At 40.3% G+C, this 25248-nt stretch overlaps 1 protein-coding gene across 4 annotated transcripts; it reads right to left on the bottom strand.

Annotated features, from left to right (window-relative positions):
- Positions 1 to 735: 735 nt before the first annotated feature.
- LOC109424498 (protein transport protein Sec31A) lies at positions 736 to 25248 on the bottom strand. 4 transcript variants are annotated; one of them, XM_029852472.2, is made up of 12 exons: positions 25091 to 25248; positions 23751 to 24634; positions 23356 to 23658; positions 23051 to 23294; positions 22783 to 22913; positions 18151 to 18201; positions 17645 to 17900; positions 16151 to 17541; positions 15847 to 15945; positions 1562 to 2017; positions 1399 to 1470; positions 736 to 1333 (listed from the first exon to the last, which is right to left on the bottom strand). In XM_029852472.2, exons 2-12 carry the CDS (start codon positions 24624 to 24626, stop codon positions 1145 to 1147), a joined length of 4068 nt encoding a protein of 1355 aa, XP_029708332.2. In that variant the 5' UTR covers positions 24627 to 24634; positions 25091 to 25248; the 3' UTR covers positions 736 to 1144. The 4 variants fall into 4 exon arrangements, with proteins under 4 accessions (XP_029708332.2, XP_062716425.1, XP_062716424.1 ...); XM_062860441.1 differs by lacking the exon at positions 15847 to 15945; XM_062860440.1 differs by lacking the exon at positions 18151 to 18201.

The raw sequence follows: 25248 nt of genomic DNA, 5'->3' as shown, positions 1-25248 counted from the left end.
AATCAAGTGTGTTGAGTACAGTACAAGAACGTCCGTTTGTTATGCCATTTTTAAGTTGAAAATTGAAATTTATTAAGAGGATGAGAAAATTGAACGATTGTATTCCTCATCTTATTGGAGTGACTTTTCCTAAATTATCACGATGAAATTATTACGGATGACAATCTCTTCCATCTATTCACTAGGATGATTTCATCAATTTAATCCTACTCAAAACAAAGGATTGCCGCAGTTTTTTTTTGTATTTTTTTTAGGTCAGCATAAACAACGGATTCAGTTGGTACTGTAATCGCTTTGATTTCGAATAGGACAAATGTGGGAGTATGGGATTACTAACAGCACCGTCACTCTATATAACAATTGAACATTAATTAGAAGAAGACGTTTTTCGATTAGGAATTCTAAAGGCATTTGAGTACGGTGGATCTACAAATATAACATACACAAGAAGATATTTATCATTGTCAATACATTTGGTCAACGATGAACTTATATCACACATGCAGAATTTAACGTCTATTAAATACATAACATACAGTTACCAACATAAATGCTTTCAAAAGTATAACATTTCCTATACAAATCAACAAAACCTTAGAATTACGAAATAAAATATCATATTCTTACTTACCATTTGCGATACACGAAATGAACACCTGAATTAACGATGATATTATCACTATCAAACATTATCTCCTGCAAAAAAAAGGAAAAAAACAATAATGAAATAACGAATCGAGTTTTTTAGTTACGATTTATTTCTAACACATACAAAAAATGCATTTTAATAATCTTTAACTGAGAATAAGGCATACGGATAAATATATGTACGATAATATGAAATATCAGGAATACATTTTAAGCAACTCTATTGTATATTGCATCTCACATACTGGCGCGATCATACGAGGAAGGTAAAATAAGATGCACAAATCAGATAACCGTTCGAAAACTGTGACAAAATCCTACCTCAAATGCATTTGTTTAATTTTTTTAGTCTTCGCCTATGTCGTCTTCAATTGTGTTTAACATAATCAGTTACAATTTTATTACTTCGTTACCTATAGTTTGACATTGTTCGCATTAATGTAACTACATGCTTGCACTAATTACTATCGAAACGCCGATTGTACTGAGCACACGCTTACCGAAGGTATACCTGTAGTTGCATCGCCGATTGTAGGAGAATTTTGATACCCGGCATGAAGCTGGCAATCTGGGCGAAATCCGGTCCCGACACCATTTGCGTGTGCAGACCAATGCCGTTGGCATAATCGCCCGCCTGAACCAGCTGCACCAGCTGGCTGAGCGACGTCAGTGTATTTTGCGATAGCTGTGTTTTTTTGGAAAGATATGAGGTTAGATCGGTTTTAAACCGGTTTCAAATGACCAGCTTACCCTGTGCTCTCGTAGCATGTCGTATAAAGACTCTAATCTCTTCGAGACTTCCTCAAGTTTGCGTTTGGTTTGCTGTCGAATAGAAGAAATTTGGAGATCATACATTGTTAATTCTAAGAAATATAATTGATGTGCGTTTGAGAGCTATCATAAGCCAACTTACCGGGTTAGCAGCAGCCGCGATGCAACTCTTTTTCAACTCTTCGAATACTGTCTGTAGGTAGATATACTCTTCGGGAAGTGGTGGCTTTTGCTTCGGTGGCTCTGGGACCGTCGGTGGCGCTGGCTGGGGAATTGTTCGCTGTTGGAAGTTGGCATTGAAGTTGGCTCCCGGTTGTTGTTGCTGCTGCTGTTGCTGTTGTTGCTGGTATGGCAAGTTTTGTTGGAAGTTTTGATAGTTTAGTGCCCCCGTTGTGGTTTGCTGGTGTGGTTGAGTGCCAGCCATTGCCGGGTTGAATATGGTCGGTTGCTGTGGAGGCATGCCCGGTGTGGCCGTCGGTAAGTACTGACCCGGCATATAGTTGCTGTTCGGGTCGGGGTACCCGTTTTGAGGCTGGGTTGGGAAACCACCCGGCAATGGGGCGGTGATGGGAGCTACTGGAGCAACTTCAGGTTTTGGCTGAAAGAGGAATAGGTTACATTTACATATTAATGAATGAATACACATTCTCAGTTGATTAGTACGAAAAGAAGTAAAAAGAAGACAATATTTTATTAATAAAAAAATCTTATTAATTACTAATAGCACGCGAATGGCATAAAACTCAATTTTTTAGAGCTGATAACACTAGTTTACAGCATTTTTGAACTCGGTAAGCTGATGATTGTTTTTGGTGTCGAATCATGCCCTGAGTTTGAAAACGCGAAGGAAAAAAATTACAGTAGAGCGGAAATTTTTTCGACTTTCCATGCAAGGTTGATGATTTGAAATCGATTTTTGTTCTATTTTTAAGCAAAGTCGCTCACTACACACATCTCATTCTGCGTAATCAATGCTCCGATTGAGCTGGTTTTTTTTTGTAACTCGCCTACATATGATATGTTAAATAAACGTTGAGAAAGAATTTTTAAATTATATTTTTCTTATTAAAAAAAAACATTTCTTCATATAATTTTGGAAATTTTGCTAAAATTTAAGGAGATCGACCCCAAAACTCGTCAATATCTTGAATTTCATCAATCTGACGCAAAACCTGTATTCAGATGATCGAATGGTATTATATTCAGCTTTTGATTTATGGAGAAAGATTTAAAATTGGTTGAGCAAAACGCAAGATATTTGAATTTTATTAAATTCCATAAAGGACGCTTAGTGCGTCATCAGCATCATTGAAATCTGGCTCGAAATTTCAAAGTGATAAAACTCAGCCACCAAAGCGCATATTTGTATGAAAATGTATCATCCCATATGCTCACTCGTGGTGAGTGTGATGATACTTTTTCTGCTGACTGACTGCAGAATTGTCCGTTTTTTATCACCTCAAAAACGCGAGGCTAACAATCATTGAAAACCAAAAAGTCAATGATTCGTATGAAAAATCTGTGATGCACCAAGTCACCTTAAAATTGTAAAACTCGATAATGAGCTAAAACTCAAAAACTGTTCTACTTTAAATTTTTTGAAGCACGGTTTCGAAATCAGCGCTAAACTATGCTTCAAAAATTTTGGTCGTTGACAGAAGTTCACGACTTTCGTTTTATTTTGTAAACTAGTGTAACATACAGGGGATGGCCAAAATGTTTGGGATAGGCAACTTTTTTTCTCCCACAAAAAAGTTCAACAAGCTGTAACTTTTCATAGAGTGCATCAAAAAATCTGAAATTTTGACTGTTTATCAACCTGTTATATGTGCATCATTGGTACAAATTTGGGCCCGATTGAATAATTTTTCGTGAAGTTAGAACCGTTCGGGTAAAACAATAATTTTTGGACAACTCATTTTTGAGCTGTCATATCTCGGAAATCAGTGAACCGAATTGAATGATTTTTTTAACGCTTATCAACACTATATTGATACTTAATACAGCGATATAAAATGTAATATTTTCTCACGGCGAATTAAATTATACCGGGTTGAAATTTTTACCCATATAGAGGAAAATAAGTCAAATTTACAATACCACACAAAAATTACTAAATGTGTTCTTCCTTTAATCTAAAAAGGCTCCAATATATCTGAAAAAAGGTAACTTGAGAACAGAAGTGGAAAATCTTTGGACATCAACACTAAAATTTATTGACATTGTTATAAAAAAAATTACACTTTTTCGAGCAAAATCCCTAAAGTGTCAATCCATGATAACTTTTTTCAACGTTAAAAAAGTATCCATGTTTTTATAGTTTGTGAAGCATTTGTATATTGTTGGTGTACGTTCAAAATTTTATTTAATTCGGTTCACTGGTTTCCGAGATATGACAGCTCAAAAATGTGTTGTCTAAAAAATAGTGTTTTACCCGAACCGTTCTAACTTTGCGAAAGATTAATCAATCGAGCCCAAATTTGTACCAATGATGCACATATAGTAGGTTGACAAACAGTCAAAATTTGAGATTTTTTGATGCACTCTATGAAAAGTTATAGCATGTTGAACTTTTTTGTGAGAGAAGAAAAAGTTGCCTATCCCAAACATTTTGGCCATCCCCTGTATTTGCTATGAATAAATAATTAGATAAAACAAACTCACCGCTTCAAATTCAGTGGCGTCTCGTAACCTCACATTTTACCTATTCAACAACCCTTAAAATTGTAATTGCAAAGAAATTTACGAACAAAATCAAATTAGAAATGGACGAAAACCACTATTCACGTCATGTTCTACTAATTGCCAGCTAATAAAAAATACACTCGTTGAACAGGTAGATTTGAGGTTAGTTAATCACCGCTATTAAAATTACTATTTTTTTTTTTCAATCATAAGAACAATATTTTCCGAAACGCCATTTCCCACAGTGACATCTTCCGGAATGATCAGTTCCCCGGAATGATCAATTTCGCCCGCTATCAGGGTCTTCAATGTTCATGCATGGATCTCAAACGAAATCACTTAAGGAGAAACGTTCTTGACATCCCGTTTCAACAGTGCATCAAAACTTCAAACGCACAAATCTCAAGAAGCAAGCGTTACACAACAAAGCATTTTATTATTCTGTTCTTGCTTACTTGTAATAAGCTTAAAATAAGAAGATCAGGTGCGCTGGTTTTGTTTACGAAGAGATTTGTGCCCTCGAAATCGTGACTAGGTGCCAAAGTCGGCCATTGTGGTGGCCATATTGGGATTCCAACAAGTCTGTCCTTAACCCTCTACTTCCCATGGTTGCTCTAGAGCACCATCGATTTTCGACGAACTCCGGACAAACGAAATTAGATGAATAGGATGCACAAATTTTTAGAATATGGTTATAACCTCATAAGGTTAACCCAACTACTAACTACTTGTTTCAATAGCTGAACTCTTGATAAACAATCAAAAACCTATTGATTTACAACCAAAATTTTTTTCATTGATTTCGAAAAATTTAGCCAATTTGCAATAACTTTTGCTCTACCATTTTTTTCAGAAACGCTTTTTTTGCATAGATATAGTCGTTCAAAGTCGTGGGAAGGAAAGGGTTAAGTAAATTTCGATCAGTGCGTTCTTTTTCCTTTACTGAAATGGTAACGAAATTTTGCATAGCAAGCTCCCTTTGATTTGACGTTTCTTTTCAGCTTCATACAGGGGTCAAGGGTAATGCAGTGCCTATTTTTAAAAGAAAGAAAAATCTCTTAGGGTTCGTTCAAATATTACGTAACGCAAAATTTGGCAATTTTAGACCTCCTCCCTCCCCCACGTAACAAATTTTGTATGAGAGATTTCGAAATTTTGTATGAAGCGTAACGCAGCGCTAGACCCCCTCCCTCCCCCTTAGCGTTACGTAATATTTGAATGAACCCTTAATGGGAGAGTTAGAATATGAATATTCCCCACATTTTCCAGGATTTCACCGCGAACTTCTTACGAGACTCCTCCAGGAGTTCATTATGGAATTCCTTCGGGAGGTCATTTTGGAATTGTCTGAGGTGTTCTAAATGAAATTCCTGAAGTTTTTTTTTTTTTTTTTTTTTTTTATCTGTATTAACGAGATTTTTAGCCCTAAGCTAGTTCATCTCGGGACCCACGCTTTACTTCCCTTCCGAAGGAAGAACTCACATTTTGCGAGTTTGTCGGGAGTGGGATTCGATCCCAGGTCCTCGGCGTGATAGTCAAGTGTTCTAACCATCACACCAGGTCCGCTCCACATTCCTGAAGTTTATTAATCAATTCTTTCTGGGTATCAAATGGACGCACCCTAGTTTGACAGCAATTGAAGAGCCACCCTAAAGAGAAAGTTGTCGTCAACATTGTCATCAATCGCGATGCGAGGAAAACATGTTGTATTCGATTCGAGAGAATACACCAAGTTTTATAGTTATAAAAGGTTAGGGGAGACTGAGGAGACTTGATCCCTGGGGAGACTTGTTCCCCCCATATTTTCTCGAAATCAAAAACTGTTTTCTTCTAGCATATTTTTTCCAAAACTACATCCGGACAGACGACAATGTTTTGGCTACAATGGGGCACGTTCGGTGTAGTACTAGATTTGTAGTAATGAGCTGAATTTTAGTATGGTGAGAAGGTCAATTCTCTATTTCTGCAATGAAATGATGCAAAAAGCGTAGGTATTATGATTCTTTGCCTAATTTGATGCTGTTTGAGCAAAACTTTGGATAACTATGTTGTTTATGTTGCAAGAAATGGAGAAAACAACAACACTGTTGCCCAAAGTTTTGCTCAAACAGTATCAAATTAGGCAAGGAATCATAATACCCACGCTTTTTGCACCGTTTCATTACAGAAACGGAGAATTAACCATCTCACCATACTAAAATTCAGCTCATTACTACAAATCTAGTACTTCACCAATCTGTCCTATTGATCTTGATTGTGCATTGCATTATTTTTTAATGGCTGATGGTTTGTTTTCAGGCCTTCAGAAATCTTTTGGGCAATTCCGAAAAATGTCAATAACTTTGTGAAAATTTAACCAAATCGTGTCAAAATTTTACAGCACATAGTATGAATAAAATAGAATCAAACTTATTTATCCAAATAAGGCTGTTATATAAATATTTTAATTAATGCAGCTTAGTATAAAGAACAGTGACATGGGGAGACTTGATCCCTTGAGGATTACACACACATTATGCATGTGAAAAATAAAATTTTATTTGGAAGCCTCTATTTACTCGGAATTCTAGTATATATTCAATGATAAAATGTGTCAGATAATAATTATTTCATTCGGTGGAGCGGATCTGGTGTGATGGTTAGAACACTTGGCTATCACGCCGAGGACCTGGGATCGAATCCCACTCCCGACAAACTCGCAAAATGTGAGTTCTTCCTTCGGAAGGGAAGTAAAGCGTGGGTCCCGAGATGAACTAGCCTAGGGCTAAAAATTTCGTTAATACAGATAAAAAAAAAATATTTCATTACACACTATAAAAAAGGGGGATCAAGTCTCCCCATTTTCAAAATACGGCATATCCTTAACAATTTAAGGTATTCTTACAATTTCCACGTGGAGCCTCGTAGCCGTGCGGTTAGGGTCACCAAGCTTCTAATCGCACCATGCTATGGGGTGAGGGTTCGATTCCCGCTCCGGGCGATGAAACTTTTCGTGAGAATAGTTTCTTCTCCGTATCCACTGGTGCATGCTCCGTGTGTCCCTTGTCTAGTGTTTAAGTTTCATTCAGTCTGTGCAGCCTCTGGCTGAAGACGGTGTCCGCGTCTTTTCTTTTCAAATACACCATATTTATCAAAAATACAAGAAAACTTGAAAAGAAAATGAATAGGAAGCTTTTGGAGTTATTTTCCCTTTAAATTAACCATGTGCTCAAAAGGGGATCAATTGTGACCCATTTTTGAAAAATACGTCATAAGACATGCCTCCACAAAAACACAGTTTTGAAAACTTTAACAAAAATTCAAAGTCCTTCTGTTGTGTATAAACTTGCAATAGATGTTTACCTGCCATTCTGTACGAAAAACAGATCTAGTTCTGTGGTTTTCCTCAAGTTACATGCAAATTAAGAAAAAGGGATCGTCTACCCAGTCTCCCCTATATAAACGCTTGCATATTGTTTTCTTTTTTCGGTGTCTTACCCCGCATTGGTGACCCCGACGTGATTTCCGGTTCGTTGTGCATTCGATTCGCGCCTGTGCCGTTGGATTTTTCGTTTTCCCTGCTGCTACTTCCAGCTTAACCTCAAACCGACATTAATGCTGCAAGTCAACAAGGCGCAGCCACTGCTATTTCAATCAAGCTTCCGGAATTTTGTAAAACTTACTCGGAAATTTGGTTTGCCCAAGCCGAGGCGCAGTTCATCCTGGGGAATATAACGAAAGACGATACCAAGTTCTACCATATCGAGGCTAAACTTGATCAATCGGTGATTTGCAATGTAGACGATCTGCTCTCGAATCCACCGCAGGTCGACAAGTATAATACGGCCATCAAGGATCGCTTGGTCTCTCGGTTTGCGCTTTCCCCCCAACTCGCCTTGAACTTCTTCTTGCATCATCGGATCTCGGCAACATGCGTCCGATCCACCTTATAGCAAAATGCAAGAGCTGGCAGTCGGTCTGAATGACAACGACGTTCTCTTAAAAATGCTGTTTCTCCAGTGTATGCCTCAGCATATTCGTTCAGTGCTAACGCTCAGCGACGGAACATTATCCATGCTAGCGGAGATGGCAGACATGCTGAATGAGATCCCGCGCGTTGTCGCTGTTGCAGCAAATCCGGTAACAAATCCAGCTCCCAATACGGTGGTTGATCAGATGGATAATCTGAAAGAACAATTGGAGGTTCTCAGCACGAAATGTTGTCGGATGCAGCAGCTTTCCGGAAGTCGTCGTAGAGCTTGTTCAACGTCTCGTTCAAGAATCCACAGTGCAAATGCTGAGTTGTGCTAGTACCATCGGAAGTTCGGACAGCAGGCTGATCACTAGTATGGGACAAATATCAAATCCTCGCTCCAGTCGACTTTTTAGATTCCATTTAGGTCCCATATGAACTGTGCAAAATTTCAGCGCAATCGGTGAAACTATAATTTAGCGCAAGCGGTTCAAAGTTTTCATAGGATTTACTATGGGAAAAGTTACACTTTCAGATAAAAAATCCCAGAGGTCGTCCCTTGTCTCCTTAATTCAAATCGATCAATGTTTCTTGTAGAAAAATCAATTATGAAACTTTCCTTCGAAGACCGCAAAACAATTGGATGCTTGTGGAAAAAGTTATTGATTTATTACCGATTAGTGATCCAATGAACGGCTTTTTGTTTTGTTTTATTAGCAGCACTGTAGCTGCTGCCTTGGCTGCTGCTGTTTCTGGGGGTGGTGATGCCTCCCGCCACCCCATGCAACAACGACAGCAGCAGTGCTGCTGATAAAACAAAATAAAAAGCAGTTCGTTGGATCACTAATCGGTAATAAATCAATAACTTTTTCCACAAGCATCCAATTGTTTTGCGGTCTTCGAAGGAAAGTTTCATAATTGATTTTTTTACAAGAAACATTGATCGATTTGAATTAAGGAGACAAGGGACGACCTCTGGGATTTTTTATCTGAAAGTGTAACTTTTCCCATAGTAAATCCTATGAAAACTTTGAACCGCTTGCGCTAAATTATAGTTTCACCAATTGGGTTGTTTAGTGAATAAAATATTGCTATTTTCTATAGCCTAATCGAAAGAGCTCATTTTTCTGAATATAACGTGATTTTATTGGATTCCAACACCTTTGTTTTGATGGTTAAATCAACAAAACAGTTTTAATTTTCGTGGATAGAATGACAGTTCAATCGATAAAGTGACAGTTCGACCCGAACAAAAAAAAATCCCCATACAAACTTTAAATGCATTTTAAAAATAGTTCCCGGACTCCAAAAATTATGAAATTTTGGATTCCGACTAATTTTTGGGCGGAGAATCCGATTATGAAATAATCCGGATACCCCTAAAGAACCCAATTGCGCTGAAATTTTGTACAGTTCATATGGGACCTAAATGGGATCTAAAAAGTCGACTGGAGCGAAGATTTATTTTTTCCATACAAGCGTGTACCATACTACTGATTACTGTAGGAAGCCGTACCAATTTGATGAGTCAACAGACTAGAGAAACGCTCACCTAAATCGGTGGAGGTGGGCGAGTTGTATTCAAACCGAAGCCTCCTGCTTTATGACAGAACCAGCGACATACGATTTCTCGTGGATACGGGAGCAGAAGTTTCAATCATATTCATACCATCTCAACGACCTCATTTCGTTCCTACTACACGCCGCTAATGGAACATCGATAAATGCATAGGGTAGGTAATCAAAATTTGAACCAAATTGCGGCTTTCTGAAGCAGTACAAATTTTAAGAGATTTTTTCTCCCACATGGAAATAATTTACTACGGCAAAATCGTATGCACATGAAAGCCACGGGTATAAGCTTTTTGTTAAATGGTAAAAAGTTTGTATTTGCACCGAATTTCATTGAAATATTTGATGTTTCATGATTTTAATCTTAATTTGAACCATCGTAATCATAATTTGAACCAATTTTAATCTTAATTTGAACTACTGGCGGCAGCAGCTCGAGCAACTCACAAAACAGCCAATTCCATGCCAAACAATGAAAAATCACATGAATCTGCTAATTCTCATACCTATTTTTCATTAGGCAGTGGAATCTCAACTCAGAATGTTCGAAATTCTTTAGGAATTTGGAAACTAAATTTGGAATTTTTCATCCCCCAAGAGTAAACAAAACAACCACTAGCGCAATCTACAGGCCAACACTAGAAGCTCACCCCCGTTTACTAGTTCAAATTTAGATTACAAATGGTTCAACTTAAGATAACATTCTCCAAGTAAGAATCACTTAAATTTGATAATTTTATGACAAATAATGCGAAATATTATTCGGTTGGTCGATTCTACGATAAATAAGCTTTCATTTGACGTGTTCACATATTGCGTGTGATACAATGCAAGAGCTGTACGAGTGCACCGAAAATGTGCATTATCTTGGGGGAAATGGGTGAAATCACAGTGATTTTTCAATTGTCTGTTTTCCATGACAAAAACGCTTTTTTCAGTGCTTTTAAAGTCCATGTTATCAGGTTATATTACGGAAAGCTGTTTAACATCTTTTTCGGGACAATATTTGCCTGAAAAGTACGTCGTTTTAATGAATTTTGAAATGGTTCAAATTAAGATTACAATTTGACTAGTTCAAAGTTTGATTTCTTACCCTATTCTTCCAAATATGTGTCGACAGATCTTGGTCTGGCGAGAAACTTATTGACGTTGAAAGAGCCTACCACCAAATATAAGTCGAGCATGCTGATATACCGAAAACTGCTGTAATCACACCTTACGGACTTTTCAAGTTTACTCGTATGCAGTTCGATCTCTGTAACGCTAGCCAGACTTTCCAGAGATTGATGAACAAGGTATTGGGCGATTCAGATTTTGTGGTAGTGTTCATAGAAGACATTTGCATTGCAAGACCACGAGGGAAATGTATTTGAGCGTTTGCAAAGATATGGATTGGTTATCAACGTTGATTGATTGATTGATTTGTCTTTATTAAAGAGACTTTCAGCAAATGGTTATCAACGTTGTCAAGAGCCGTTTTGCCCAATCCGAAGTTGAATTCCTTGGGTAGGTACTCTGGGTGAACCAAGATGGAATCAATCCACATCCAGCAAAAGTTGAAGCGGTGTCAAATTACAAACTCCAGGTTACCGTGAAAGAACTACGTCGGTTTCTTGCGTTGATTAACGTATACAAGCGGTTCATACCAAAAGCAGTCAACCACCAACTGGAGCTTTGAACAATGATTCCCGATAGCAAGAAAAACGATACAAGGTAGCTACAGTGGAGTAAATCCTTCTTACTCGCTTTTGAAGGTTGTAAAGAGTCTCTGGCAGATGCAGTTTTGCTCTATCAGGTGTCTGGATTCTAACAAACCCTTAATCTTAATGATTGACGCTTCGAATTCGGCAGCTGAAGCCGTTCTTCAGCAATTCTCTGCATGCTCATGGCAACCTCTGGGCTTCTATTCCGAAAATTCTCGGAATCACAGCGGATATATTCAATTTTTGATCGTGAGCTAACGGCCATGAAAATGGCCGTGAAATATTTCCGTTACTTTCTGGAAGGAAGAAATTTAAATATTTTCACCTACCACAAGTTAAAAACCGTTAACGGTTATTAACGATTAACGGTAATTACAAAAACCGAAAATGAAAGATTACGAACTGATTCAACGGCAACGACTTTTATTCCTTATGCAATTCCTACATGCATTTCTCGAGGAAATCCTCCAGAAATTGCTTTGTTTTTTTTTTCAAGTTTCTTCTGAGATTACATTTGTTCAGGAAATCTTGCTGGAAATCTCAGAAAAGAAGGCATTCCAAAAAAACTGGAGGAATCTCAGAAGAAATTTCGAGAGAAATCCACGAAGGAACATCAAGTATCTCAGGGTGAACACCTGGAAGAATCTTGTAATGAATTCCTAGAGAAATCGCGGAAGAAATCTGTATTGGGCTCCCGTAAAGAACTCCTATAGATGAATCCCAAATGGAACCACTTTATGAGTGCCAAGACAAACACCTGGAAGAATCCCAGCGGAGCGGGAACTTCTGCCTAAGGAATCGTGAATAGACCTGGAAGAATCTCTGAAAAAGCTATGTTGAATCCTATACCTAGATCCTGCCATCTTTTTTGGAGAAACCCAGGAAGAATTCCAATAAATTCCTTCGGGAATCTCCCAAGGAATTCCTTGAACAACCCTAGAAGGAATGCCTGGAGAAATTTCCGAACGAACTCCTGGAGAAAAGCTGGAAGAAATCTCTGGAGGAATCCTGGCAAGAGCTCTTACAGGAATCCCGGAAAGAACTCTGGGAGGAATCCTAAATAAACTCATTGTTTCGTCTGCTTTTTTTTTTCAAAAGTTTCTTCTAGGATTACCTTTCTTCAGGAAATCCTTCTGGGAATCTCAAAAAAAGAGGGGATTTCAAGAAACTGGAGTAAACTCAGAAGTAACTCCGAGAGGAACCCATGGAAGAACTTCTAGTCTTCCTTTTTTCAACAGTTTCTTTGGGATTACCTTTCTTCAGGAAATCCTTCTGGGAATCCAAGAAAAAAGGGATTCCAAGAAACTGGAGTAATCTCCATTCCCATGGAAGAACTTCTAGTATCACGAAATGAACTTCTGGACGAATCTTGGATAGAATTTGTAGAGAAATCCCGGAAGGAATTTGTAGAGGAATCTCGAAGAGAAATCCTAGGTTAATCGCAGATCAGTGAAGAGAATTGTCAGACAAAAAAGACACAAAACAAGCAACAAAGAAGACGCGGCGATTACTCTTTATCCCAACTGGTAACAGATAATGAAATGATCTCGAAAATTTTTGTTGCAGACAAAACGGAAGCTGAATTTGTTGCGCACTATTCAACTTGTGAATAATCAATTATTACAAACTCAAAATCGAAACTTTTTGATGATACATATGTATTCAGTAGTGTTGCAGTGTTTACCGACTCGAAGTTACCTCTCGAAAATTACAATGTAAGGCTTAAAAATCTCTAAACTCGCGGTGCTCGACCTTTGTCCTATTCTGTTCAAGTTGGGACAAACCTATGTCACATGGGGTAGAATGTTGCAACAAATTCAGGTTGCGACATTGTCGTTATTGTTGCGCGATGGTTGACTTTTGATTCACTGTCGTAGATAGATTCACTTTGAAAATGCCAAGAGAAACTCCTGGAAGAATCGCTGAGGGAACTTCTCCAGAAGTAATCGTGAATAAACCTGGCGAAATCCCTGAAGAAGCTCCATGTTGAATCCCAGAAGGAATTCCTAGAGGAATCCAGGAATTATTTTTGGACAAACCCAGGTATAATTCCTATGAATTCCTGATGGAATCTCCCAAGGATTTCCTTGAAGAGTCCTAGAAGGAATTCATGGAGAAATTTCCGAACGAATCTCTAGACAATTCTCGGAAGGGATTGCTGAAGGAATCCAGCAACTGCTGGAGGAATCCAAGAAGGAATTGCTGGTGAAATCTTAGAGTTCATTCTGGAATTATTTTTAGAGAAACCCAGGTGCAATTCTTATGAATTCCCGGGAAAATCTCCTAAACAAATCCGTGAGGAATTCTAGATGTAATTCCTGGAGGAATTTCCGAACAAATTCTTAGATTAATATTGGAAGCAATTCCTGGATAAGACCCGGAAGAAACTTCTGGAGGAATACCGGAAAGAACTCGTGAAGGAAATCTAAATAAACTCTTTGAAGAATCTCATATTGAGTTCATTGAAGTATTTTAGAAGATACTCCCGGAGGAATCTTGGAAAAAATATGATGAAATCGCAGAAGAAATTCCTGGAGAAAAGGTATTTCTTAAGGGATTCCGAAATGAGAATAACGGGAAAAAATTCTAGAGAAATCTAAAAATTAATCCTGACGGAATTTAGAAAGCACCTCCTGTAGAAATTTCACGAGCAAGTCATGTATTAGAGCACACTTTTCATGATGCGTGAAGTCATATTTAAAAATTAATCACACTACCTATGAAAAGCCGACGAAAAAAAGTCCGGATCGTAAACAGTGCAGTGTGCAAAACCATTTCCAGATAAATGGGTGAGCTCGTTTCATACTACTTCTTTAAAATATTGTCTTTAAAAGATTAGATTCACACGGAATTCATTGCTCCGCGGATTTTCTCAAGGATGCCTCCAAGAAAACTCTTTTTAGGCTAGAATGGCACCTGTCGCGTCAGGTTGCAGTTCAATAATGTTGGGACCTGCAACAACCTGGGATGAAGTGATGATGCAACCTCACAAGTTCTTGCGGATGTCGTAGTGTTTGGACAAAGTGACTGTTTGGCAGAGGTTCACGTTTGGTACGTGGGTTACCATTTGGTAAGCGTAGGATGACAAACTGTGTGCTAAGATTGCTGTGAAGACGATTTCGCGGGGGTTGCTGATATACAGGGTGTTAGGTTCCTGAGTGCAAACTTTTTAAAGGGTGATAGAGGACCATAAATGGAGAAAAAAATTGTTCTACGCATATGGTCAAATCTCAATCGTTACGTAGTTATTGAACTTCCCATGTTTATGACTCTTATTGCCTTAACTGGCAATAACTTGAAAATGGTCAAACTTATCGAAGTTTTTTTACCCTTATTCGAAAGATTATTGAATTTTCTAACAAATGGCATCTTTGAATCGATTGGTTTAGTTAAATAACTAAGTTTTCTAGAGCAAAATAGCTAAACATAGTGAATTTTTATTGGTTTTTGTCAATTATCTTTGAAACATGCGTAATAAATTAAAATTCTTTCTTTGGCAAAGTTTTGGCTCCTGTTACACTCTACAGTTTGTTCTTTGACACCAAACTTCTATCTCTTATCGTTTTGTTGCAATTTTGATTTTAACATCGCATTTCAGATCATAAATTTGCAACTGTCATGGAAAGCACTTTTTTGCGCATTGTGCCGCACATTTGAATCAAAATTACAGCAAAACGATAAGAGCTAGAAGTTTGGTGTCAAAGAACGAATTGTAGTGTGTAACAGAGGTCACAACTTTGCCAAAGAAAGAATTTTAATTTATTACGCATGTTTCGAAGATAATTGACAAAAGCCAATAAAAATTCACTATTTTTAGCTATTTTGCTCTAGAAAACTTAGTTATTTAACTAAACCAATCGATTTAAAGATGTCATTTGTTAGAAAATTCAATAATCTTCCGAATAAGGGTAAAAAAACTTCGATAAGTTTGACCATTTTCAAGTTATTGTCAGTTAAGGCAAAAAGAGTCATAAACATGGGAAGTTCAATAACTACGTAACGGTTGAGATTTGACCATATGCGTAGAACAATTTTTTTCTCCATTTATGGTCCTCTATCACCCTTTAAAAAGTTTGCACTCAGGAACCTAACACCCTGTATAAGCGTAATAAAGTTCGAATGAATGGAAACGACTATTTCAACTCATTTCTGGTTCTGATTAATTACGAACAAATTGAAGGATTTCAGCTTTGGAGACTTTTCCTACGGTTCATTATAGGTTTGTAAAAACTCCTGCCGGATTTAATGTTAGATATCATGGTAAAGCGTTCGAGAACCAAATAACATAGGAATAAGCGATAGTTAGTTAATGCTTCTTTGCATTTTTCGTGGATTTGAAAGTTATCGGTCGCTCAGATTCACATCGTTCTCGAAGAAAAAGCAATAAAATATTCGCTTTACTAAAACAAACGGAATAAATAGGAAAAGTTATAGGAAAATCGAGAGAAAAAACCGTAAGAAATAAAAACAAAACATAAAAACAACAAATGCAAAGACGTTAATCAGCTCTCTAACCTGGGGCGAGGACCGATTCGAGTGATCGTGTGAATCGATGATTTTTCGCCAACGACGAGTACCGGCATGGACCGCCGACATTTCGCATTGCTCACTTAACTAGGTACATAGGGCGGTCGTTGGCATTTCATCGAGTGTCACAAGAAACAGTGTGATCAACGAAAAAGAACAAGAAGTGTTTTACATACTTAGATAGGTAAACAGTGGAGAAGAGAAAATATAGAGACGAATCAAAGTTCGCCATAGACAGAGAAGTTTTGATTATAGGTTAAATTTTTCGAAAGAGTCCGAATAACAAACTTACCTGTGAGCGGGAAGTGCTTTTCAGGGCTGGCGGGTCGTTCCAACCGGGTGGAGGTGTTGGATTTTTTTGGATGTTGGCCATCGGTGGAGGTGGCGCTGCTGATGCTGCTGCCGGAACCGGAGCCGAGACGTCCAACGGAGACACTCCAGGGATGTAGGGGGACATTCCTCCTGGTTGCACCAGAGGAGCTGGAGTGAATGGCTTGAAGTTGTTCGTTTGCTGTGGTGGTTGGGATGGATTGTAGAGAGAGGCTGGGGGTTGTTGGCTTATGGGTTGCGTGTTGAACTGATTGAACTGTTGTGTGGGGGTTGGTTGGTAGGCGTTTGGATTGTACATGTTGGCAGGCGTTTGGCCGTAAGATGGACCGGATGTGACCGAAGGATCTAGGACATATTTTGCTCGCGACAGCGGAGTGGCTCCTGACTGGGAATTGACAGATGATGGACGAGGTTGTTCTGCAGACATGGGTGGACCCATCGGGGGCTTGGTTGCTACGGGAGGAATCGAGGGCGGTGGCGCAAATGGAGCAGCCATTGGTTGCTGTTGAGGTGGAAGTCCTGTTTGGAATGGGCTGGTATTCCAAGAAGGTTGGCTCATTGGTTGAGGAATTGTGGGTACGGGTGCTGGAGCTGGTACCGGAGGGGTGTTGGCTTGTTGCCAGTTTTTAATTTTAGCAGCTTGACCAATCGTGGGGAACATTGGATTGAAAGCAGGAGGTTGCTGATTGCTAACAGAGCCTCGCTGACCTGTAGAATAGTAAGCATTTTGTTGAACCGGCACATTGCTTTTATGGCCCAAGGCGTAATACAAACGGTCTCGCAAATCTTCCATGCCCGGATCAGCGGAGTTACCCACATATGTCAAGGCGGAATTCAACGACCCTTGCGCAGCTAACAAACTAGCATACTGGGAGAGTAAATCTGCGAGTTTTCCGCTAACGGTCGTTGCCCGGCCTTGCATTTCGAGAGCTTTCTGAAGAAGCATTGCCACCTCAACCAGTTCCTGCAGATCTCGATTGCTATTGTTGTTCTTATCAGCATCGCCATTGACAAAATCGCCTCCAGGATTGTTCGATTTCTGAAGATTCCAAGCCTCTACTAGCCGTTCGGTACTTCCCGCACAAATATAGCAGAGTATTGCGTTCCGAGCCAGCTCGGTATCGTTGCCAGCTTCAATCTGCAATCGTTCTCCGAGCCTCTCGCACAGCAACGGTAGTTGATTTTTGCAATGAGTAAGGGCGGCTACCAGGGCCTCCTTCCAGGAGTCAATAGTACATTGAGTGACCACACCGCTCCAATCCTCCGTTACCAAGGCCGATATAATGTTTGCCAAGTAACTTTCACTGTTCTTCAAGTAACGCAACTGAACGCGAGCCAAGAGATCCGACCCACCTGCAATGACAAAAATAATTCAAATTATTATCCGTATTATCTGGATAGGGCTTCAGAATCAGAGATCCCCCAGTCAGATTCGCTGACCATACAATCTACTCACCATTCATCGCCAAGATCAGCGCCTCGGTGGTTTTGCCGGCGTTCATGCACAGTTCGACGGCAGCCTCCAGATTCCCCGTCAACAATGCCTCGCAAATCAAACCTTCGCTATCCTGGCCGGTGTGAATCCGATAGGGAGCGTAGGCTTTCTTGTCATTTTCGTCGCTTTTGAGCTCCCCATCTGCGGCCGGTTTCTGATCATTCAACAGCTTATTGCCGGCAGCAATGGCATCGAACACGGCGTTGTTATCCATTGTCTGTGTGTTTGTGGAATAAGAAACAATCGGTCAGCAAATTTGGAATAAAATCGAGCAAATCAACTAAACATTTAAATCTATGAACGAAAAAGGTTGGGTCAATCGGTACGGGAGAAAGCTCAGGCAAATACGTTGAAATTGTTTCAAAGGTTTTCGTTCACGGCAGTTGAAAAGATCTACGGGGGAAAGGGATGCATGGCCAACATAAGGAGGTATGATTCGCTACGAATTTATGCTTGGCTCGTCTTACCGAGAGATCAGTACTATCGTCGGTGCTCGGATCCGTTTCGGTGGAATTATTCTAGCATAAAACATGGAAAACGCCACATGATGCAAATTTCAGTTCTAGCGCAAAGTATGGTAAACGGAATCATCGAGCATAATGATGTTAAGTACGCATATGATAATTTGAATGGAAATAATAAAAGAACACTTTGTAAACTAAAGCTTCGGATAAACTTGAAAGTTCTGAAAACGTGGATCATGCGGGGCTTATCTTTTGCAGTTTCTATAGTTTGTTGATCAATACATTCAATGCGCCACAGTTTTTCACCACGTTCAAAACTACATTTACTTAGGGCCAGATAGCTGCTCGGGTATTCAGCAAGGCCATGCTGAGAGTTACGGGTTCAATTCCCGGTCGATGCAGCAACTTTTCGTGATGAAATGCCCAAATAGGTCAAGGTGTTTCCATAACGATTTTAGAATCAAAGTTGCGTAAAGGTCGAACTCCATTACAGTTTTGTCTTTCCGTAAAAATAACAATAGATGTTTTACTCTGATTAACCGAAAGGCCATATTGGCGACACCAACCCTCCAATACCTTAAGACCGCTTTGCATCATATCGAAAAGGGTGCTGATGCACATACCAACTATCAATATTAGGTAGTCGTCGGCAAAACCAACAGTAGGAAAACTGCTATCAATGAGTTGTCTCAATAGCGTATCTGCTACGAGATTCCACAAAAGGGGTGATAAGACTCCCCTTGGGGGCATCCACAAACGCTTTGTTCAACATGCCATCATGTTATCAGCTTCAGAATTGACTAACTGCAGACACTGGAACCGTCTATGGTAAAACAAGGATTGGGTGCCAAAAATCTGCATGAGTGTTGAGATGGTTTTGGCAAACTGCAGATCCTTAGGTTGCTTCGTAAGAATGTAATTCACGTATCGGCTGTGGGATGCGGTGTCGTGTCTAGCTTCCTTAGAAGTAATCGAACCTTTGGCGACGTCGTCCAACTTTCTGGCGTCATTCTCGAAAAACTTCGCGTAACGAGAGAACCACAGTTTATGATCCTGATGTCCGGATCAGAGGTGAATTCATTGATGTTCATTGATAACGCTTCTACAATTTTCTCAGTGTTCGTGGGAGCTGGAACAGCCAATCGCGTAAGAAATTGAGTGATTTTCAAGATCGCTTCTTGCAACTCGTTGCCTCCCTCAGGATTTGAATTCGCAGTCATTCTTCTGCTTGTAGGTTCTTGAACGTTTCGTCCAAAACTTCTTACCGTCAAGTGATGTATTCTTCAGTGAGAACGTAATTGAGCTGCAAAATGGTGAATAAGGAGAGCGTCCAACATAGTTTTGGTCCTCACAAGTTCCTACCACATGCTTCCACGGGTCAAGAGATGACAAAGGCTGTCAGCTAAGAGTTGTGTGCTTAGTTGGTAGTGCATCCTGGGCACTGTTGTGCACCCGAGCGTCTGTTCACCAAGGACTCAGCCGTATTGAATGATAATGGGCGATGCGTAAACTTTGGGGCAGTTTATAAACGTAGACCAAAATTTGACCATCTCAGACCACCCCTCCCCCCTCGTAGACTTTTGTCCATACAAAAATTTTGAAATTTGTATGGAGCGTAGACTCCCGCACCAAATGTACTATGTACAAGACGCTACCCAGGTAACCACTAAGTACTGTTCTAAGCATAATAACGGTCATTGAACAGCTTTTCAGTGCTAAAAAGCTCTATATAAGCATTCCTAATGCTTATAGGCTCTATGAACAGTAAGAACTAAAATAAGCCCTGTATGCTTATATAAAGCCTACAAGCTCTAAAGAAGTTTGTCAGTGCTGTCACAGGACTTGAAGTACATGACGTTTATATCAATCAAAATTGATTTCGACCAAAACAGACTCAAGTCGGTCATGACTAATACATTTTAACATTAATGTTAATGGATCGGGATCGGAAGAACAGGATCATTTTTTTTTGTCATTCGACGAATGCAGCTTGAAATGCTATTGTTTAAAAAATAATGGAATCTTTCAAGCAAATGTGGTGATTCTAGACATGATTCTCAAACTTTATTAGTTCTACAAATCCAGTCGGAAAACGTTGCGGAAGAGAAGCTGCAACGTTTTCCGACCATTTGTATACATATAGCTTCTCCTGCATCTCTTTTCCTGCATTCGTCGCCGCCAAATTGACCACTAAATCGTCACCCTCCCATATCATTTTGAACCGCCGAGATACCCAAACTATTATTTTTCATGGTTTAAACAACGATGTTTAGAGCAGATGGAAAACGCAAATGGACTTGGACTTTCCATCAGAAACCCGGAGGACAACAGCTGGAATCTGGGTCATACAGCAAAAAGGTAACTTCAGTGGAAGCAAAAGAAATGAGAAAAGAACAGGAGATAAACAAAATATTTTATTCTTTTTTCTTCGTCTCACTTTTGACAACTCCCGCTCCAGAGACCTGGTACGGAATTTTGAAGTTGGCCGTATATCAGCCCAGCCGAATAATGCGCCAAAAGTGGCTTTTGAGCAGCTCTATTAGAGAATATAGAACCAATTAGCTCTGTTAGCCAGGTTCTATATTCGACTATAGAGCCGATTTAATGCCATTTTTACAGCTTAATGGTTACTTGGGTAATAAGACCGGTGGTTCTCTACGGACACGAGACATGAACGATGCTCGAGGAGGACCTACATGCACTCGGAGTTTTCGAGCGACGCGTGCTAAGGACGATCTTCGGCGGTGTACAGGAGAACGGTGTGTGGCGGAGAAGAGTGAACCACGAGCTCGCTGCACTCTACGGTGAACCCAACATCCTGAAAGTGGCTCAAGCTGGTCGGATACGGTGGACAGGGCATGTTGCAAGAATGCCGGACAGTAACCCTGCAAAGTTGGTGTTTGCTAACCATCCGGTTGGTACAAGAAGGCGTGATCTGGCGAGCGTTGGGCGTGACCGACGTTGGAGAGCTGCAGCTGCAAATCGGCGGCAAATTGTTGTCATGAATTTGAGGTTGAACTAAATGAATGAAATGATGGAGTGTAGACTTTGGCCAGACATTTCCAGCCCCTAACCTCCAAGAGATTGAGGAGGAAGCCGGCCGGATGAAAAAACAACAAAGCCGCTGGAGTAGATCAACTATTAAGCGAACTTCTAAAATACGGTGGAAAAGTACTGGTGAGAGCACTACACTGGGTCATTACCACCACTACACTGGGTCATTTGAGGGGAAGAAGTATTACCGGAGGAATGGATGGCAGATATCGTGTGTCCCATCTACAAAAAGGGCAACAAGTTGGATTGCGGGAACTATCGTGCGATCACTGCCTACAGGATAATCTCTCAAATTATATGCCGCCGTCTATCACCGATTGCAAGACAGTTCGTGGGGCAATATCAGGCTGGATTCATGGGTGAACGCACTACAACGGAGCAGATGTTCGCCATCTGCCAGGTGTTGCAGAAAAGCCGCGAATACAACGTGCCCACACATCACTTGTTCATCGATTTAAACTCGGCGTATGATACAATCGATCGAGACCAGCTATGGATAAATTGATACGATTAATCAAGGCGACGATGGATCGAGTGATGGGCTTAATTCGGGTATCAGAGACACTCTGGAGTCCCTTCGAATCTCGCAGAGGGTTACGGCAAGGTGATGGCAAGGTTCCAAAACCTGTCACAAATCCTAAAATGCCTTTATTAGGATTTGTAACGTTGATGACCTTCTCAAATACAACCGACTTGGAACTATTGCTTGGGAATAGACTCTACTGAACCCCGGCGGTTCCTCCGTGTTTATCGAGCATGTCTGATGCATATGATCAGCCATACTTCATCTGCAGCAGCCGGTTTGTGATGGACCGTTGGAGGCGCATTAAAGTGTTAAAAAGGTGATATGTTTCACTAAAGAACACTACATTACAATAATCAAAATGAAACTACTTCACTTTAATACCGTCAACCCCTGCGAACTTGGCCAGGGCTCTAGTGGTAGCTTACAGCTTACAAACCAAGTTAGTTCGTACACGTTTCATCGAGACAACATAAGTTACGTTGCCTTCATTCCCACTGATGTGCTTTAATTTCAATTTCTTCATACCGAAACTACATTTTACTACTGGATTTTGTTTGACAGTAGCTAGTTACTACAAAGTATTAACTACGTTTTATTCAATTGACATTTGTTTCAAGAATCTCATGTTGTTATTTATCTAAAAATCAGCGAAACATAAAAGAAACTTTTGTTTCGATTCTAAAAATACCAAGGAGGAAATTCAGATTTCGCAGCAATTTTACGAATTTTAAAACATCGTTTCGCTTTATTGCCTTCAACATGAGAAGATTTGAGTGTCCTCTCGTTTTTTATCCCGTTGAAGAAAAATCCTTTACAGTTTGAGAAGCCCCGCATGACCGTACTTAAGAATGGATCAAGGTAACCTCGGTCAGAGCTGTCTTTAGATGTTGATATTGTCGAAAAGGTTGTACCTTCTTTATTTCTAGAATACTCATTATTTAACTTCATACTAACATAACCTGCAGCCAATAATTGTAAAACAATAAGCTTTTGAGCGGAACAAAAACCACTTGATTAAAAGTCATTCAACAATATGCATGAAGTGTTCAACTCACCCGACTCAATCCTGCCATTTGATCTGCTAAACCATCCACAGGATTAACTTGCTCCGCAGCTGGAGCAGTTGTCTCTTTTCCACAGTCCGTATACTTCTTAAACTTATTAACCATGTCTTCGGAATGATAGCCTAAAACGAAAGATAGGATGATTTTAACACCATTGCATCATGTTTTCAACGCAATTTGTAATCTGCTCGAAAATAGACAAATTACGATGTCTTTAGAGTTCTATCGGGATTTTTTTTTAATTACTAATCTTACTCACCAAGCAAATTGAGCATCTCGGCATGTGGATCCTCCTCGAAGTTGGCCTTCAAAAAGTACCATAGAAAACGTGAATGCTGGTCGTTCGATTGATCTGCCTTCTGGCGGCAGTAATCGACAAAAGTGCCTTCGGCTAGCACCTTCTCCAGTCGATTCGATCTGTCGACCAGTTCCAGATCGGTGATCACCTGATTCACCGTTACCGTCCGACTGTTCCCATTGAAGGTGACCAACTTGCCACCAAACTGAAAAAAAACGCGTATGATGAGAAATTGACGATTTAAAACGCATCAATCGATTACATACGCCAAAACAAGCACCAGCGGGTCGCTTCAGCCATTTCGGTGCCCGCTTAAGATCATTGCACGTCGGTTGCGTTTGGGCGGCCAACTGAGGCGCCGGTTCGTGGCCGATGTTTTCCATTCCTGGGAACGAGTCGGCAATTTTGTTGCTGGTCTGCACCTGCTGGTGGACACCGCCGAAGATCGAATAGACCGTAACGTTTCCATCGAAGCTGGATCCCGCGATCAACGCCGGATTACGAGGGCACCAAGCTACGTCAAAATTCCACTGATTGGTCGTTGCCAACTCGGACAGGATTTCACCGTTCTGGAAAAGATAACCAGTGTTATCACTATTGTCAACACATCACGTTATTTTATCATCACTACTGTCTCCTGCAACAACTATCACGCACTTACCGGGTCCTCCGAGTTCTGATTCCAGCAGTAGATTTTATTATCTTTGCCGCACGACGCCACCAGATCAAAGTCCTTCTGGCACCATGTCAAACCGAGCACCCCACGCTGATGGATGTGGAAACTTTTGGCCGGAGCGGTGGCATAGCGCAAATCCCACAGCTGAATCGACGGTGCCTGATCTTCCTCGCTGGCCATCCAGAGCTGGGTGGCAACCTCCGGATGCCACTGAACCGCCCGCCAGCGAACTCGGGTTTGCGTATCGTTCAACTTGATGATGGGTTCGTTTTTTCTCAGATCCCAGATAACACAACGAGAGGAGAACACCGAAGCCAGAATGTGCTGCACCTGACGATTCCAGGCCAAGCCCTGGATATCTTCGGCCGGTTGCATCTTTTGACCGGGGCTCATTGGTACGGTGGTATTGTTGAGATCCCAGATGAAAATTTCCGATTCCGAAGCACCCGAAGCTAGCAGATTGTGCTGGAACGGGTTGTAATCCAAACTTCGAACGGCACCGTTATGCTTATCCTGCTGAGCAACAAGGCCATTTTCTCCGGCCAGCAGCTTCGCCGCGCTATAAACCTGGATGATGCCACCTTCGCAGCCACCGACTATCAGTCCGTTAGGATGATTTGCACCATAGTCGAACGGGCTCCAGAGCACCTTGTGGAACCGATGCGAACTGACTTGACTTCCAACCAACTCTAAATCGTAGCTCGGATCCGACAGATTAATCGAGTACAACTCCAAAGCCGCCGAGGTGCTGAATGAGGAATCCAACTGCTGAGCCGCCGTACCGGCTGCCAGCATTATCGGGGTCTGCTGGACCGGTGACCATGCCACGTTTACCGTTTTCTGTAGCTCCTTGACCTTCATTGTGGATGCTGCAATCGAAAACGAAAAAAGTTAACTTCAATTAGTTCTCCTATCTTGCCCAATCCGAGACCAAAAGTAAGCTCAAGACTTGTCAGCGATAAGAGCCGGTAGGTTTTCTTACTGTTGTTCTTCTTCGAACATGATTTTATGGGTCAATAAACCTGATTCGGCCTTGTGCAAAGTACAACAAAATAACATGATTTTTTTATTAATTTATAAATTGACTTTGATTTGATGGGAACTTTATACAATTTTTACTAGTAACAAATCAATATTTACTTCCAAAAATAACACTTTACTAAAAATAGATGTGCAGATTCGATTGATAGAGAAAAAAAAGTTGCTGACTTGGCCGAATGCGCAAACAAAATAGACGAAAATTCATTCCACAAAAAAACTAAGAATTAACGTTTTTCTCGTATCAACTTTTATCCCAACTTATCACCGAACTACATAACTCTTACCTCCACTAGAAAATGTGCCTAAATTTTGCAAAAATCACACGAAAATTAAACTTTTTCCTTGGAAAAATACAGAGCTCGCACAGATTTTGTAAACCCCGGGTTGACGGATTTTTTTTTCTCTCTTTTGTTTCTGTCATCCGTTCCAACGTGGCTGATAA

The sequence above is a fragment of the Aedes albopictus genome, chromosome 3, assembly GCF_035046485.1.
Source record: "Aedes albopictus strain Foshan chromosome 3, AalbF5, whole genome shotgun sequence".
NCBI lineage: Eukaryota > Metazoa > Arthropoda > Insecta > Diptera > Culicidae > Aedes > Aedes albopictus.
The sequence above is the reverse complement of the archived record's forward strand: the minus strand, read 5'-3'. Positions and strand labels throughout refer to the sequence as shown.

What these genes read in the sequence shown, in the direction of transcription:
- LOC109424498 (XM_029852472.2), bottom strand. Translation starts at nt 24,626, where the DNA reads ATGAAGGTCAAGGAGCTACAGAAAACGGTAAACGTGGCATGGTCACCG. An exon ending in ATCAGAACTCGGAGGACCCG is followed by an intron (nt 23,659 to 23,750) that starts GTAAGTGCGTGA and finishes TATCTTTTCCAG; the next exon opens with AACGGTGAAATCCTGTCCGA. An exon ending in CCGCTGGTGCTTGTTTTGGC is followed by an intron (nt 23,295 to 23,355) that starts GTATGTAATCGA and finishes GTTTTTTTTCAG; the next exon opens with TTTGGTGGCAAGTTGGTCAC.